General features: G+C 35.5%; 2 protein-coding genes across 2 annotated transcripts; one reads left to right on the top strand and one right to left on the bottom strand.

Annotated features, from left to right (window-relative positions):
* The first annotated feature begins 1,615 nt into the window (after window positions 1–1,615).
* Window positions 1,616–3,761, top strand: LOC120143975 (high mobility group B protein 15-like). Its single transcript, XM_039158163.1, has 6 exons — window positions 1,616–1,805; window positions 2,053–2,131; window positions 2,419–2,581; window positions 2,667–2,786; window positions 2,924–3,324; window positions 3,399–3,761. Exons 1-6 carry the CDS (start codon window positions 1,636–1,638, stop codon window positions 3,759–3,761), a joined length of 1,296 nt encoding a protein of 431 aa, XP_039014094.1. The 5' UTR covers window positions 1,616–1,635.
* Window positions 3,762–4,427: 666 nt separating this feature from the next.
* Window positions 4,428–5,576, bottom strand: LOC120143985 (ethylene-responsive transcription factor ERF062-like). Its single transcript, XM_039158170.1, has one exon. The coding sequence runs from the start codon at window positions 5,574–5,576 to the stop codon at window positions 4,428–4,430; it is 1,149 nt and encodes a 382-aa protein (XP_039014101.1).
* Between the last annotated feature and the right edge of the window lie 9,214 nt (window positions 5,577–14,790).

The raw sequence follows: 14,790 nt of genomic DNA, 5'->3' as shown, positions 1-14,790 counted from the left end.
CTCTATCGTATGTTATTTCTTCATCTGGAATTTTCTTACTCTTTTATTCGCTATTTAATTTTATAGAAACATAAGTACTAATGGACAATAAAAAAATAAACAAAAATAATTAAAACTTATAAACATAAATTAAGAAGAAATAAAGGAATGAAATAGTGCTTCGCAATTTTCATTTTATAATAGTGTTTTGTACTCCATGAAGAAATGGGAAACAAAAAATATACTTTTTTCTTTGATTTGAGATATAAAGTTAATGCTTTAATGGGTTTTTTAAGCAAAGGTGAGATTTTTTTTCTCTTGGAGTTTGAAACTTTTTCCTTTTAAATTTCCTTCTTTGATGGAAGGGCACCATTGCAGCAGTACAACTTTGGGATTCAATCCTTTTTCTTTTGTTGGTTTTCACTTTGTTGTAGAAAGATGGAAGGTGCAGCATTGTATTATATTAGTACACCTCATAGAGTTCCATTTTTTTTTTCATTTTGTTATAGATTGATGGAGGGGCACACACACACCATTGTATTACTACACTTATGGAATTTCAAGCCTTTTCTTTCTTTCTTTCATTTTGTTGTAAATTGTTGGAGGTGCACCATCGTATCAGTACACCTTTTTGAAGTATCTAAGTAATTTTTTCTTTTCATCTTCCTGTGGAAGTTGTACCAATTTTGTTTTAGTACAAATTGGACTTTCGACCTTCTATATAATTTTTTAAAATTTTGTTCTTTGTAGAAGGCACCATTGTATCAGTTCACCATAGAACTAAATAAAGGTGTTTTGATTGGACTTGAAACAGTGTCAGAAAAGAAAGAAACTTGGTTTATTGTAGCCATTGTTAAATGTATGCATGACATTTATAGTATATTGTATATATAATATATCTGTTTAAGTAGCCATTAGATATGAGCGTATCTTTAGAATGTCAGGGGAAAATGTTATAGAGTAATATAGGCCTGTAAACTCTAGTTTCTTTTTAGTATGGAGAAAAAGTTATAAAGAGAGCAAACAGACTTTATCTTTGTTTTTATTGTTAGGTGAAAAGGCTGTCTCCTTTTTAGTATGGAGAAAAAGGTGTGAAGCTTTTTGATGTGTTATTTATTTATTAGTATGATGTTCATTCAATTTACTCTGGAAGTAAATTCATGACCCTGATAGCTATGTTGCAACTTTTGCTTTTTCTTGGACTTTGGATCTCCCTTGTTACTTGGAGTTATTACATCACTTGAGGTTGTTGACCTTATCAATAAGCTGCTGTGCTCTCCTACTTTTTTTTCATTGTCATGTTTCAGTTCTGATATATTGACATTGATATGCCCTTGCTGAATTATTATTTAATTTCTTTTTTTTTATTCTTCATGTTAGTACTTTGCTCCTGTCATTAATTAATTGTTACTTGTTTACTTCTCTTTCAATATATTCCATTTTCTCTCCTTGCATTGTCTGTTTCTCTCCAGTCTTTGGCTCTTCTTCTTGTTCTGCATGCTATTTGGCCTTGTGGGATTCCTTTTACTCTGACTTCATTTCTAGTTGAACAGTCCTCACTTGCATTTAAGTCCATAGTGAGTTAATGGTGGATTTTGTTGGTTGTTTTGAACAGTGAAGGATTTGTCTCAAGTGTGAAAACAAAAGGAATTGGCTATGGCATCAACTTCTTTCGCCAAGCAGACTGCTGTGCCTATGAAGGAACCAGTGTCTAGCTATAGTCCATATCCACCACCTCTTGCAAGATATGAAGATGTTGTTGCTAGTCCTAAGCTTTTTTTGGCTACTTTGGAGAAGCTCCATGGCACCATGGGAACCAGGTTCATGTATGTTTTCTTCTCTGGTGCCTATCTTCTCTTCTTTATGCTTTTGGGTCCCTAACTTTACATGTAAGTGTAGTGTTTCATTTTCCAAAGCAATATAGTCTGGTTTGGCTTGGGAGTCATATAAGCACAATATAGCTTTTCTATGTCTATATATGTGAACATCATAACATGCATATACATACATATGGTGTTACTCTCTAGACTTAATTTTTTGATAATTTCCTTTGCCTCCTCTACTTTGATGTAGGATTCCCATCATAGGAGGAAAGGAGTTGGATCTGCACAAACTTTTTGTGGAGGTAACATCTCGTGGTGGAATTGAAAAGGTAAGATGAAACCATCATGCATCATTTGTTTCAATGTGCCATCCGTTTTATGGCTGTTTCCATTCATACATGAGATTCTTTCAACATGCTTGTGTACATATGTTAAATATGAATGGTGCAATCTTCCCCCAGAAATACTAGGATGAGAGTCTAGTTTATGCTCAATGACTTTGTAGTATTTCTGGTGGAAGATTGCACCATTCATACAGAAGTAAGTTGAAACCATCATACATCATTAGCGTTGTACTATGATGCTCAAATGGTTGTGTTTTAAATTGATCTTGTAGCTTGTAAGAGAGAGGAGATGGAAGGAAATTACTGCTATATTCAACTTCCCTTCCACCGCTACAAATGCATCTTTCGTGCTGCGCAAGTACTATGTTTCCCTGCTTCATCACTATGAACAAATCTACTTCTTTAAAGCCCGTGGTTGGGTCCCTGTTCCTTCCGGTATGCAAATCGAGAACTCAAATTCTTCTAGAATTAATGTTTAAGAGTATTGATCTTAATGTTATATGATAATCTATATATGCAGATCCTCTTCGAAACCAACTTATTCCACCGATTCCTACTCATGGGGCAATGCGGCCAGCAGTAGAAATTCATGCAGCTGCTGTCCAGCAACCAAGAGTAAATATCGCCGAGTCGCCTGCAGGTGCCTTTAGATTTTTATATGCTGATTGAAACTGTCTTTATGTTTTCATTGGTCATTCTCTTTTTATCATGGAGTCTATCTTTCTAGAGTTTCATGATTTGGTCAATTCCAGTGAAGTGTTTTAGTTGATACAGCAGTAAGGCCAGCATCAGCAGCAGGCTCTCCCGTGATTGGGGTGATTGACGGGAAATTCGAGAGTGGATATCTTGTTACTGTCACCATTGGTTCGGAGAAGTTAAAAGGTGTCTTGTATCAAGCTTTACAGGATGCAGCACCCCAAGTGCCACATCAATATGGTGTATATGCCAGCAGGAGTGAGACCGCTCATGCTTCATCAGGTGTGCAACGTCGGAGGCGTAGGAAGAAATCCGAGATAAAACGGAGGGATCCTGCTCATCCAAAACCTAACAGGAGTGGGTATAATTTCTTTTTTGCCGAGCAACATGCAAGACTGAAACCACTTCACCCTGGAAAGGACAGAGAGATTAGTAGAATGATTGGTGAATTATGGAACAAGTTAACCGAATCAGAAAAAACAGTAAGAAACGTTTATTTACTGTAATTCATGAATTTAACATGTTTTATGCTAAGTTTTAACTCCTCATTGTTCAGGTCTATCAAGACAAAGCTCTGAAAGATAAAGAACGATACAGAATCGAGATGGAGGATTACAGGGAAAGATTAAGGACAGGTCAAGTCATCAGTGATGCAGTGCCCCTACAGCAACGACTTCCCGAACCAGATGTAGAAATGACAGAAGCAGATATGAAGCTTGATAAAACCGAAGGTGGTGATTCTCCTGAGACTCAAGAACATGATAGCAGCTCCGATGGAAGTAATTCCGAAGACGATAAAACTAGAGATAAGGATTTAGATAGGGAAGAATCTCTGGTTACAGGTGTCGGCAGTAAGCCTATGAACGAAGACGTGGAGATTTCAGGTCCTGCGGATCGAGAAGTTCAGGATTTAGGGTGAAGATAAACCAATGCCAAGTGAAGGACACTAAAAATCTGCTAAGGTTAACATAAACGTTTCGAACATGAAGTAAGTTTTAATATAGTTTATGATTCACCTTCATGGTTTTATTTCCTATCAGCAGAAGGTTTTATTTCCTTGGATGGGATGAGGGGAGGATCATTTTACTGGCTTGGGTAAGTTTAGTGGGGAGAAATCCCAACCCTTGCCTAAAGATCTCTCAACTAGCTTATGAAAGGCCCTATCTATAGACTTTAGTTGACAACCAAGTGTAGACATGCATCAAGAAAAATTCTGCTGAATAGATATATGATTTCATTCATGTTTTCAAATCTGCAGTGTGAATTCTCTGTTGCCACTTTGGTTTCCTTTGATAAAATCTTGCTAAATATAATCTAGTTGTAATTTGATTCTAATACAACTGTACAAATTATCATTTGCATGATTTTGCCAGCCTCTTGCAACAAAATTTCTAGTCCAAAACAGCTAAAAGAACACAAGAAGTTGTACAATCTAATTAACCAAAATAATGACATTCTGATCTATGGTAAATTTTGATTTAAGATGACTGTGATAGTAAAAGCTGATACAAATATACCAGGACACAAATCAAGACTGCAAAATATGAATCACATCAATTTTTCTCATTAAAATGTATGAAAAATGTCAGGAATTTGAAACTAAAAGAGCATCCCAGATCATGTCCATGTCCAAAGAAGGCATTCTACTTAACTGTACAGCATCCACATCTGATGATGCACACTCCTGAGTTTTCTTCTTATTCTCATTCATTTCAGATTCTTCCTTGTTCTTCTCCTCAAATTGCCACTCTCTTTTTGTTGTGTTCTGGTTTAAATTTTCATCTTTTGCCTGCACCAACGGCGGGTTGCTCGACTTCTTGTTACCAGCAATGCCCTGTGAAACTGCTTGCAACTTGGCTTCAAGAAGTGCAGCAGTGTTCCCATTCAAAGAATTGGCCTTGAGTTGATGCTTAAGATCCGGAAAATTCAAATGTGCATATTCTCCACGTAACATGTATGCCGCTGTATCGTATGCCATAGCCGCTTCTTCTGCAGTGTCGAAAGTCCCTAGCCAAACTCTTGTCCTATTCCTCGGAAGCCGTATCTCGGCAACCCATTTCCCCCAATGTCTTTGCCTTACCCCTCTGAATAGCTTTCCAGATGATGAGGAAGCCGATGACAACGAACCCTTTTGGTCCCCATTTTGCAATCTGCGTCCAGTGTTCTTCATAGGTTGAGTCTTGGTAGTGCTAAGCCAATAATCACTATAACCTCTGGATTCAAATCTTGTCAACCTCTGGTTCATTCCAAGCCATTCATTGCCAGTTTGAGACTGAATCCGACCAAGCTGAGGCATTTCAAATGAATGGTTGTCAGACAAGATCGATCCACGCTCACCCTTTTCGCCAACGGTTCGTGTGGTCGGATCTAACACGGCAGGTTCCTGCGAAAACAAAGTTAATTCAGGGAATTTCGATGGAGAAGGTGGTTCGGAAACTAGAGCTCGGTTCAGTTTCGGAAAAGACTCCAGGGAGTTCACTGGCATATCAGAAACAAGACCAGCAAGTGGGGGAACAGAACTGAACCCTGAACACAACAAGCTCGAATGATGATCATTCAAAACAACCTGTCTGAAAATTCCAGGGATGTTTTTCAACAGATTGGACCCAGTTGAAGTACCACAAATGATTGGATCATTGAGACATTTGGAAGCAGTTGGGATGCCATAAATATAAGATGGACACCCCTTGTTCATCAAAGTTTCTGTTTTAGGAAATTGGTCTTTCCCACTCATATTTTTTGTCCGATAACAGAACAAATACAAGATATATTAAAACGATGCAATTGGAAGTACGATATATATATATTAAGCCTGAATTAATCTCAAGGCTTCTGCTAAAGGTTTACTATAATAATAATTTAGCTTTTTTCAATTGAAACAGTGGTTTGCCACGTGCAAGCCATTATCTTTCTTCAATGTTTTTTTATTATTTTGTTTTTCTTTGTTGGAGAGGAAAGAAGAAAAAAATGAAATTAAGCAAAGAATAGAAAAATAAAATCTTAAGAGTAACATTCATGTTGTATATCGATTCTTTGTCGATCAACGTTCAAAAATCTATCCAGTTTTTTATACTTGAACTCAAGTTCTCACATAATAATAATAATTCTTTTATTATAGAAGTCGCTTGATTCGTGTAATTAATTTTAAGTAATATCTTTTTTATTTGGATATGTGAATCTAAAAATTTTATGTTAGTTTAAAAAAAATGTCTATTTTATAATAACAAAATCGCTTCTAAGATAATAAATTTATCGTAACACAATAAATCCTTTTTTATTTCATTCGATTTATTCTATAATAATTATTAATATTCTGTTCCACAATAATCTCATTTCCTACTATTCGTTTTACTTCCAAACCATTATTTCGAATCAAAGTTAGACTTTACAATGAGATTTAAACTGTAATGGAAGATGTATTAGTTTTTTTTATAGATCTGGAATAAATAAAAGAGACAATATATATTCAAATATTCTTAATCATCTCACAGTGGAAGCTCATATTTTTTACATTTGCGATGCTTAAACCCAAAATCATAAGAGATAATAATAATCTTTTAATAATTGAGATCGTTTGATTCGTGCAAAGTGAGTATTATTTAAATCATAAAATAACAATTTTAATGTAAAGTTGTGACTAATTATTTAAATGAGTGCATTTTACATGAATCAATTTATATGGATGGATATAGTTAGGTCAACCTAATTCATAATTGGTTTCTTTCGTGTGTTTATAATAAAGATAATTTATGGTTATTTAATTATCTTATAATCATCGTAGACTATTTTTAAAAAAATCTATAATTATGTCATTAATTAATTAATTAATTAATTAGTGATTACCAAGGCTTCATTATCAATATTAACATCAACATGATAATAAACTTTTAAATGAAACAAGACTTGTTCCAAAATTGAAATCGATTGCGTTCTCCAATGAGGAAAACATGATTCATGGTTGCCTTTTTTTGTCATAGATCCAACTCATTAATTTAATAAGAATACAAGTAAAAGGCAAATTCATGAACAAAAGGAATATCTTACTTGGCATGTCTGTTGAGAACAATTTGGAGCCACTTAAGCAGCTCATCAAACTTGGACCCCACTCGTGATTACAAATCTTATGAGTTTTGCAGTTATCCTTAAGCTACCTGTTGGAATCAGTGCCACCTGGGAGAGAGATTCCCAAGACTTCATTTCACTTTTGAGCTGATTTAAATTAAACTAATTTCAGAGTTTGTTTAATATGGGAGCACATGGTCTTGGCCATATGCTAAACATAAGTTAATCCAAGTCTAATGCTCGATTAATGAGAACCATGAACTCAATGCTTCTCTAATGTCGAAATCATATGTAGTCAAAGGAAGTGTTACATATGTCGGATTTAAATAATTGAACTTATAAAAGAAAATCTTAAACATATATTACTATATAATCGTTCGGATTTTAAAAGATGTTTGTTCAATGCCGCTTTTCCTTTTCTTTTTCAAGGTTTCTTTATTCCTTCCAGTGTTTCGTGTCAGAACAAACAACAAAGAAAGCAAAATAGAATAAAAACACGTTAATTTGTATTTGTTTATTAAGGAGGGCATGTGGAAACGATGACTTGTTTAAAGCAGTTAATGACAACATTCTTTGCTCCTAATTACAGCTTCTAAAACTTGCAGGTTCGTGTTTCCCAAGCTGGAAGATGAGGATTTTTGGCTTGTAATTCATTCAATCTCTTGCCTCTGTGTTTGTCAGAACATTGCGGATTGATGTAATATTAAAAGTTGTATCTTATATAAACCAAGTAGATTAAACTACAAAGTGTTCAAATAACTAGTTAATCTTTGTTTTGATGTCTTTGTAAATCAAATGGACTTTAATCAAGTGTTGTGAATGATTCAAAGAAGTGTTCCCAATTCCTTAGCATAAAACAGATAGACGAGTCTGTAACTCGCTGCCACTGCCAACTCAAACATCAATCTTGAAAAGGACCCCAAAATACTGTAGTAATATTGTTTTAGGGTAATTGCACCTTACATCCTCAAAAGATGACCCTTATTAGGAATGGGACTTTACTTTCCTTTCCTTTTTAGTTTTATAAGATATCTATTACAGATTTCAATCATTAATTCTTTGTTTATTATAAGTTTAAAGGAATAAACATTGATTAGGAGTTTTAAAACTGTTCTATCTTACATATAAAAATGAAACCTTCGAACAATAATAAATTGGTCTAATGATATAAGGTACCGAATTCTTCAAACAACGTCAAGAGTTTAAATCTTGACATTTGTAAATTGAACAGTTTTGGTTGGGGTGTTGCTCCGATAATGGGCATATGCAAAACTTAATTTATAATAATTGATTAATAAACCAAATACCGATAATTAAACAAAAAAATTATTAGTGTATTTTGATATTCAATATAATAACATAATTGTATTTAAATATAATAGCATAATTATTAGGTGGTGTTTGGTTGGATGGAATCCCTTGGAATTGGTGGGAATTGGAATCTAATTCCACCACTTTCCCATGTTTGGTTCAAGTTTTTCAAGGGAATTGAAATCCCTGATGGAATTTAATTCTATCAAATGAGAGAAAGTGAATTCTATCAAATGAGAGAAAGTGAATTCCATCAAAAAATGGATGGAATTCAATTCCCTTGTTGGAGGGAATTGAAATTTGACCATACTACCCTCATCAATCCTTTGGTAACTTATTCATATATTAAATAAAAATATTTTTTTATTATTTTGGGTCGGGTCGGGTTAAATTTCTAATTCATATATTCGGGTCGGGTCGGGTCGGGTTGGATTTCTAACTCAAAGAGGCAACTGCAGACCCTTCCACGTGTCAAAATGTCAGCAGTCGACAATTATCAACCACAAATTAATTTTATTCTATTCCCATGTTTCTTTTTTTACAATATCATATTTTACCCATTTTATTTAGAAAATTGCTTAAATTTTCCTACTACATTGTTTATTTAAAGAGCAAATATTTTTCGAGACGTTTTGTTTGAAGTTTAATTGTTATCTCATTTGTCCAAACAGTAAACTATGTTAAAAAAACACAATAGTAAATTATATATTTAGTCACCTAATTATTTATGTGGTTTCATTGTTGAAAATCAATGCACCGAAAGTGCATGGTTTGAAAAAAAAATATTTTGTCAACAATTGTAGGCACCGAAAATTAGGTGTAGAAAATGTTGATTTTTTATATGGGCAAATTACAAACTCTAATCACTAAAATTTAGGGTATTTACAAATTAGTCCTTAAGCTTCAACTATAAATACCCTAGCTCATTTAGCTTCAAAACCATCCCAAAGCATTCTAGCTTTCTTCCAATACTAGATTTTAGAGAGTTTCTTGAGAGTTGTTTTCTCCTTTTTATCTAGAGAGAATTATCATTATTTTCTCCTTGGTAGATCGAGAGAGGTTGTAATTCCTATTTTCTCATAGTGAAATTCTTCTACTGTTGCCCGTGGTTTTTACCCTAAATTTTAGGGGTTTTCCACGTAAATTTTGTGTCTCTTTTATCTTCATTTTTATTTTCTCAAATTATCAGTTGCGATTTTGCTCTATCCGATAGCCGTCTTCCGCAACAATTGGTATCCGAGCTAGATTAGAGTGTGTAATATCTGCTTATTGTCTTTGTGGTTACCACCAAAAGGTGGATCCTCCAACATAAGAAAATAAGAAGTTATTACACATTCTTTGAAGGTTCCAGAGAACTATTCACGATAGTTAAATAGTGGGAGCTATCCGTAGAAGAAGCTATGGCAACGAAATTTGATATTGAAAAATTCAATGGGAGAAATTTCTCATTGTGGAAATTGAAAAATCCAGGAAAGACGGGTGTCTAGCGGCTATCAATGAAAGGCCGGTGGATTTCGCAGATGACATCAAATGGAACGAGATAGACGAGAATGATATGGCAAACTTTCATCTAGCATTAGCAGATGAAGTATTGTCAAGCATCGAGGAGAAGAAGACAGCTAAGGAGATATGGGATCATCTCATCAAATTGTACGAGGCCACATCGCTGCACAATAAAATTTTCCTTAAGAGGAAACTGTACACTCTCCGTATGCCAGAATCTACTTCAGTGACGGAGCACTTAAATACACTGAACACCTTATTTTCTCAGCTTACATCCTTAAGCTATAAAATAGGAGAACAAGAACGTGCTGAACTTCTACTTCAAAGTCTACCGGATTCGTACGATCAACTCATCATCAACTTGACAAACAGTAATGTCACCAGTCTAGTCTTCGATGATGTTGCAGCTGCTGTTCTACAAGAAGAAAATCGGCGCAAGAACAAGGAAGACAGACAAGTAAATCTGCAACAAGCAGAAGCGTTGACAACGATGAGAAGGAGATCAACAGAACGTGGCCAAAGCAGCAGTCATAAACATGATAGATCGAAGTCGAGGAGCAAGAAGAATTTAAAGTGCTACCACTGTGGAAATAAGGGTCACTTGAAGAAGGATTGTTGGAGTCTAAATAAAAACTCCAATCCACAAGGCAATACCGCAAACACTTTAGATGATGGAGATGCTCTATGCTGTGAAGCGTCAACCACCGTGGAAGGCAGAAAAATATTTGCAGATATATGGCTCATTGATTCGGGAGCGACATATCACATGACCTTAAGAAGAGAATGGTTCCATCATTATGAACCTGTCTCAGGAGGATCTGTGTATAGTTGCAATGATCATGCCTTAGAGATCGTTGGTGTGGGAACCATCAAATTGAAGATGTATGATGGAACAATTAAAGTTGTTCGAGATGTGCGGCACGTGAAAGGTCTGAAGAAAAATTTATTATCCTACGGATTGTTGGATAATAATGCTAGCAAGATTGAAACACGGAAAGGAATCATGAAGGTGTTCCGTGGAGCGCTTGTGGTGCTGAAAGGTGAAAAGATAGCTGCAAACTTGTACATGCTGAAGGGAGAGACATTGCTAGAAGCAGAAGCCTCTGTTGCCTCATGTAGTTCAGATTCTGCAATGCTATGGCATAAGAAACTTGGACACATGTCAGAACAAGGAATGAAAGTCCTTGTGGAGCAAAAGCTACTTCCAGGCTTAACAAAGGTATCACTTCCTTTGTGTGAGCATTGCATAACAAGTAAGCAGCACCGGTTGAAATTCAACACATCAAATTCTAGAGGCAAAAGTGTTCTAGAATTGGTTCACTCTAACGTATGGCAAGCACCAGTAACGTCCCTAGGTGGAGCAAAATACTTTGTCTCATTTATTGATGACTACTCCAGGAGATGTTGGGTGCACCATATTAAGAAGAAGTCAGACGTGTTTTCAACTTTCAAAAACTTCAAAGCGCGGGTGGAACTTGATTATGGAAATAAGATCAAGTGTTTCAGAACAGATAATGGAGGAGAATACACAAGCGAAGAATTTGATGACTTTTGCAGGAAATAAGGCATCAAAAGACAGTTCACAGTGGCGAACAATCCTCAACAAAATGGAGTGGTAGAGCGGATGAACAGAACTTTGTTAGAAAGAACAAGAGCAATGTTGAGGGACGCAGGCCTAGAAAAATCATTCTGGGCAGAAGCAGTTAATACCACCTGTTATTTGGTGAATCGAGCTCCATCAACTGCAATAGAGCTGAAGACACCAATGGAGATGTGGACTGGTAAACCAGTTGATTATTCAAACCTCCATGTATTTGGAAGTATTGTGTACGTGATGTACAACGCCAAAGAAATTTCAAAGATGAATCCAAAATCCAGAAAATGCAAATTCTTGGGGTATGCTGATGGAGTAAAGGGGTATCGTTTGTGGGATCCCACTGCCCGCAAAGTGATCATTAGTAGGGATGTTATCTTTGTAGAAGATAAGCTACAAAGAAAAGAAGACAATGACAGCGCTGAAAAGTCAGAGACTACACAGATACATGTAGAAAAGGAGTTTGAACAAGGAGATTCTTCTGAAGCAGAACCAGCACATGATGAACAAGAACCAGAGAGTTCTGAAGCTCCAACAACTCGTCAATCAGATCGTGTGAGAAGACGTCCTAATTGGCACTCAGATTATGTTATAAAAGGAAATGTTGCATACTGTCTTTTAATAGAGGACGGTGAGCCATCAACATATCAGGAGGCAATAAACAGCTCAGATGCTTCACTGTGGATGATGGCGATGCAAGAAGAAATCGAAGCCCTTCATAAAAATAATACATGAGACCTTGTGCCACTACCACAAGGAAGGAAGCCAATTGGTAACAAATGGGTTTTCAAAATCAAGCGAAATGGTGACGATCAAGTGGAGAGGTATCGTGCAAGACTGGTGGTCAAAGGATATGCTCAGAGAGAAGGTATTGATTTCAATGAAATTTTTTCTCCTGTGGTTCGACTAACAACAGTTCGAGTAGTCTTGGCAATGTGTGCTACATTGAATTTACATCTGGAACAGCTAGATGTTAAAACAGCTTTTCTTCATGGAAATCTTGAAGAAGAGATTTATATGCTCCAGCGTGAAGGTTTTGAAGAAGACGAAAAGAAGAACTTGGTTTGCAAGTTGAACAAATCTCTGTACGGTCTAAAGCAGGCACCGAGGTGTTGGTATAAGAGATTTGATTCCTTTATTATGTGCCTTGGATGCAACAGACTTATTGCAGACCCTTGTGCTTATTTCAAGAGGTCTGGTGATAACGATTTTGTTATATTGCTGTTGTATGTGGATGACATGTTGGTTGCAGGACCCAACAAAGATCATATTGAAGAATTGAAGGCACAACTGGCTAGGGAATTTGAAATGAAGGACTTGGGATCAACAAACAAGATTCTAGGGATGCAAATTCACCGAGACAGAAGTAATAGGAAGATTTGGCTTTCACAAAAGAATTACTTGAAGAAAATCTTGTCACGATTTAGCATGCAAGATTGTAAGCCAATTTCTACCCGTCTTCCTATTAACTTCAAATTATCCTCCAGTATGAGTCCTAGCAGTGAAGAAGAGAGGATGGAGATGTCTCGAGTACCGTATGCATCAACAGTGGGAAGTTTAATGTTCATTATGATATGCACAAGACCAGACATTGCACAAGCAGTGGGAGTGGTTAATCGGTACATGGCGAATCCAGGCAAAGAGAATTGGAATATTGTAAAGAGGATCCTAAGATACATCAAAGGGACCTCAAATGTTGCATTATGTTACGGAGGATCAAACTTACTAATCAATGGGTATGTAGATTCTGACTATGTAGGGGATTTGGATAAAAGCAAATCTACTACAGGATATGTGTTCAAAGTTGTTGGTGGAGCTGTAAGCTGGGTTTCAAAATTGCAGTCAGTTATGGCTACGTCCACAACAGAGGCATAATATGTAGTAGCTACACAAGCCAGTAAAGAAGCAATTTGGTTGAAGATGCTATTGGAGGAGCTTGGGCACAATCAAGAGTATGTCTCTCTGTTTTGTGACAGTCAAAGCGCCTTGCATCTAGCAATGAATCCAGCATTTCATTCAAGGACTAAGCACATACGAGTTCAGTACCATTTCATTCGTGAAAAGGTGGAAGAAGGAACGGTAGATATGCAGAAGATCCATACCAAAGACAACATAGCAGATTTCATGACGAAGGCAATCAATGCTGATAAATTTACCTGGTGTCGATCCTCCTGTGGTCTGTCAGAAACGTAAGCAACATGAAGGTACAAGGTAGAAAGAATGGTGTGAATATATGATTGTTCCAATCAAATCTTCAAGTGGGAGATTGTTGAAAATCAATGCACCGAAAATGCATGGTTTGAAAAAAAAAAATTTTGTCAACAATTGTAGGCACCGAAAATTAGGTGTAGAAAATGTTGATTTTTTATATGGGCAAATTACAAACTCTAATCACTAAAATTTAGGGTATTTACAAATTAGTCCTTAAGCTTCAACTATAAATACCCTAGCTCATTTAGCTTCAAAACCATCCCAAAGCATTCTAGCTTTCTTCCAATACTAGAGAGATTTTAGAGAGATTCTTAAGAGTTGTTTTCTCCTTTTTATCTAGAGAGAATTATCATTATTTTCTCATTGGTAGATCGAGAGAGGTTGTAATTCCTATTTTCTCATAGTGAAATTCTTCTACTGTTGTCCGTGGTTTTTACCCTAAATTTTAGGGGTTTTCCATGTAAATTTTGTGTCTCTTTTATCTTCATTTTTATTTTCTCAAATTATCAGTTGCGATTTTACTCTATCTGATAGCCGTCTTCCGCAACATCATTTTGATTTTTCAAATATTTTTTTTTCAAAATCATCATTAAATTTAAGTTTTCAAAATTATTACCGTCTAGAAAGTCGAGCAACCAATTATACAAATCATGAAACAAAGTTCAGCATTACAAAATTGAGAACCAGAAAGTAAGTTCCTATCAAGCCCCACACAAAATTAACCAAACCCAAATTATTAATAAGTCCTAAACAATGACGGATGCATTTTGAAAATGTTCCACAATAAGTACTAGATTTTATAGTTCTCTGTTCCCTTCATGCTAGCAAGTCCCCTTATGTAAATCCTTACAAGCACATGAATGAATTGAGTTTTGCTGCAGATTGCACTAACAAGTCTATTATAACTTGAATGTTTCAATTTTGAAGCAATTCTTGGAACCCCAATGGCTAGAGTAATATATGAATGGTCAACCTTGACACACCTCATAGTCATTTGTTTCTATGTTACCCCCACTACTTTCTACCAAGCAAAAGTATAATCAGTTGGTCATTTTATTTTTACAAAAAAAATATTTTAAAAAAATGTCTTTTACGTGTATTTTTAAAGTAATCTTTTCAAATTGTAAAAAAAAAAAAATCTTTTCAATTTAGTATCACTTAATGATACCATCTTGATTTTAAAAACACTTTTAAACCAAAAATAGAAAATATTATATATTTTTTCTCAATGTTAAATTTGACATCGACTCGACTGATCAAAAAGATA

This window comes from Hibiscus syriacus, unplaced genomic scaffold (assembly GCF_006381635.1).
Source record: "Hibiscus syriacus cultivar Baekdansim isolate YM2019G1 unplaced genomic scaffold, ASM638163v2 tig00002260_pilon, whole genome shotgun sequence".
NCBI lineage: Eukaryota > Viridiplantae > Streptophyta > Magnoliopsida > Malvales > Malvaceae > Hibiscus > Hibiscus syriacus.
This window is presented reverse-complemented; position numbering and strand designations above follow the sequence as displayed.

Coding starts and splice junctions, on each gene's coding strand:
- LOC120143985 (XM_039158170.1), bottom strand. CDS start 5,576: ATGAGTGGGAAAGACCAATTTCCTAAAACAGAAACTTTGATGAACAAG.
- LOC120143975 (XM_039158163.1), top strand. CDS start 1,636: ATGGCATCAACTTCTTTCGCCAAGCAGACTGCTGTGCCTATGAAGGAA. Junction 1,806..2,052: donor ACCATGGGAACCAGGTTCAT/GTATGTTTTCTT, acceptor ACTTTGATGTAG/GATTCCCATCATAGGAGGAA. Junction 2,132..2,418: donor CTCGTGGTGGAATTGAAAAG/GTAAGATGAAAC, acceptor TTGATCTTGTAG/CTTGTAAGAGAGAGGAGATG.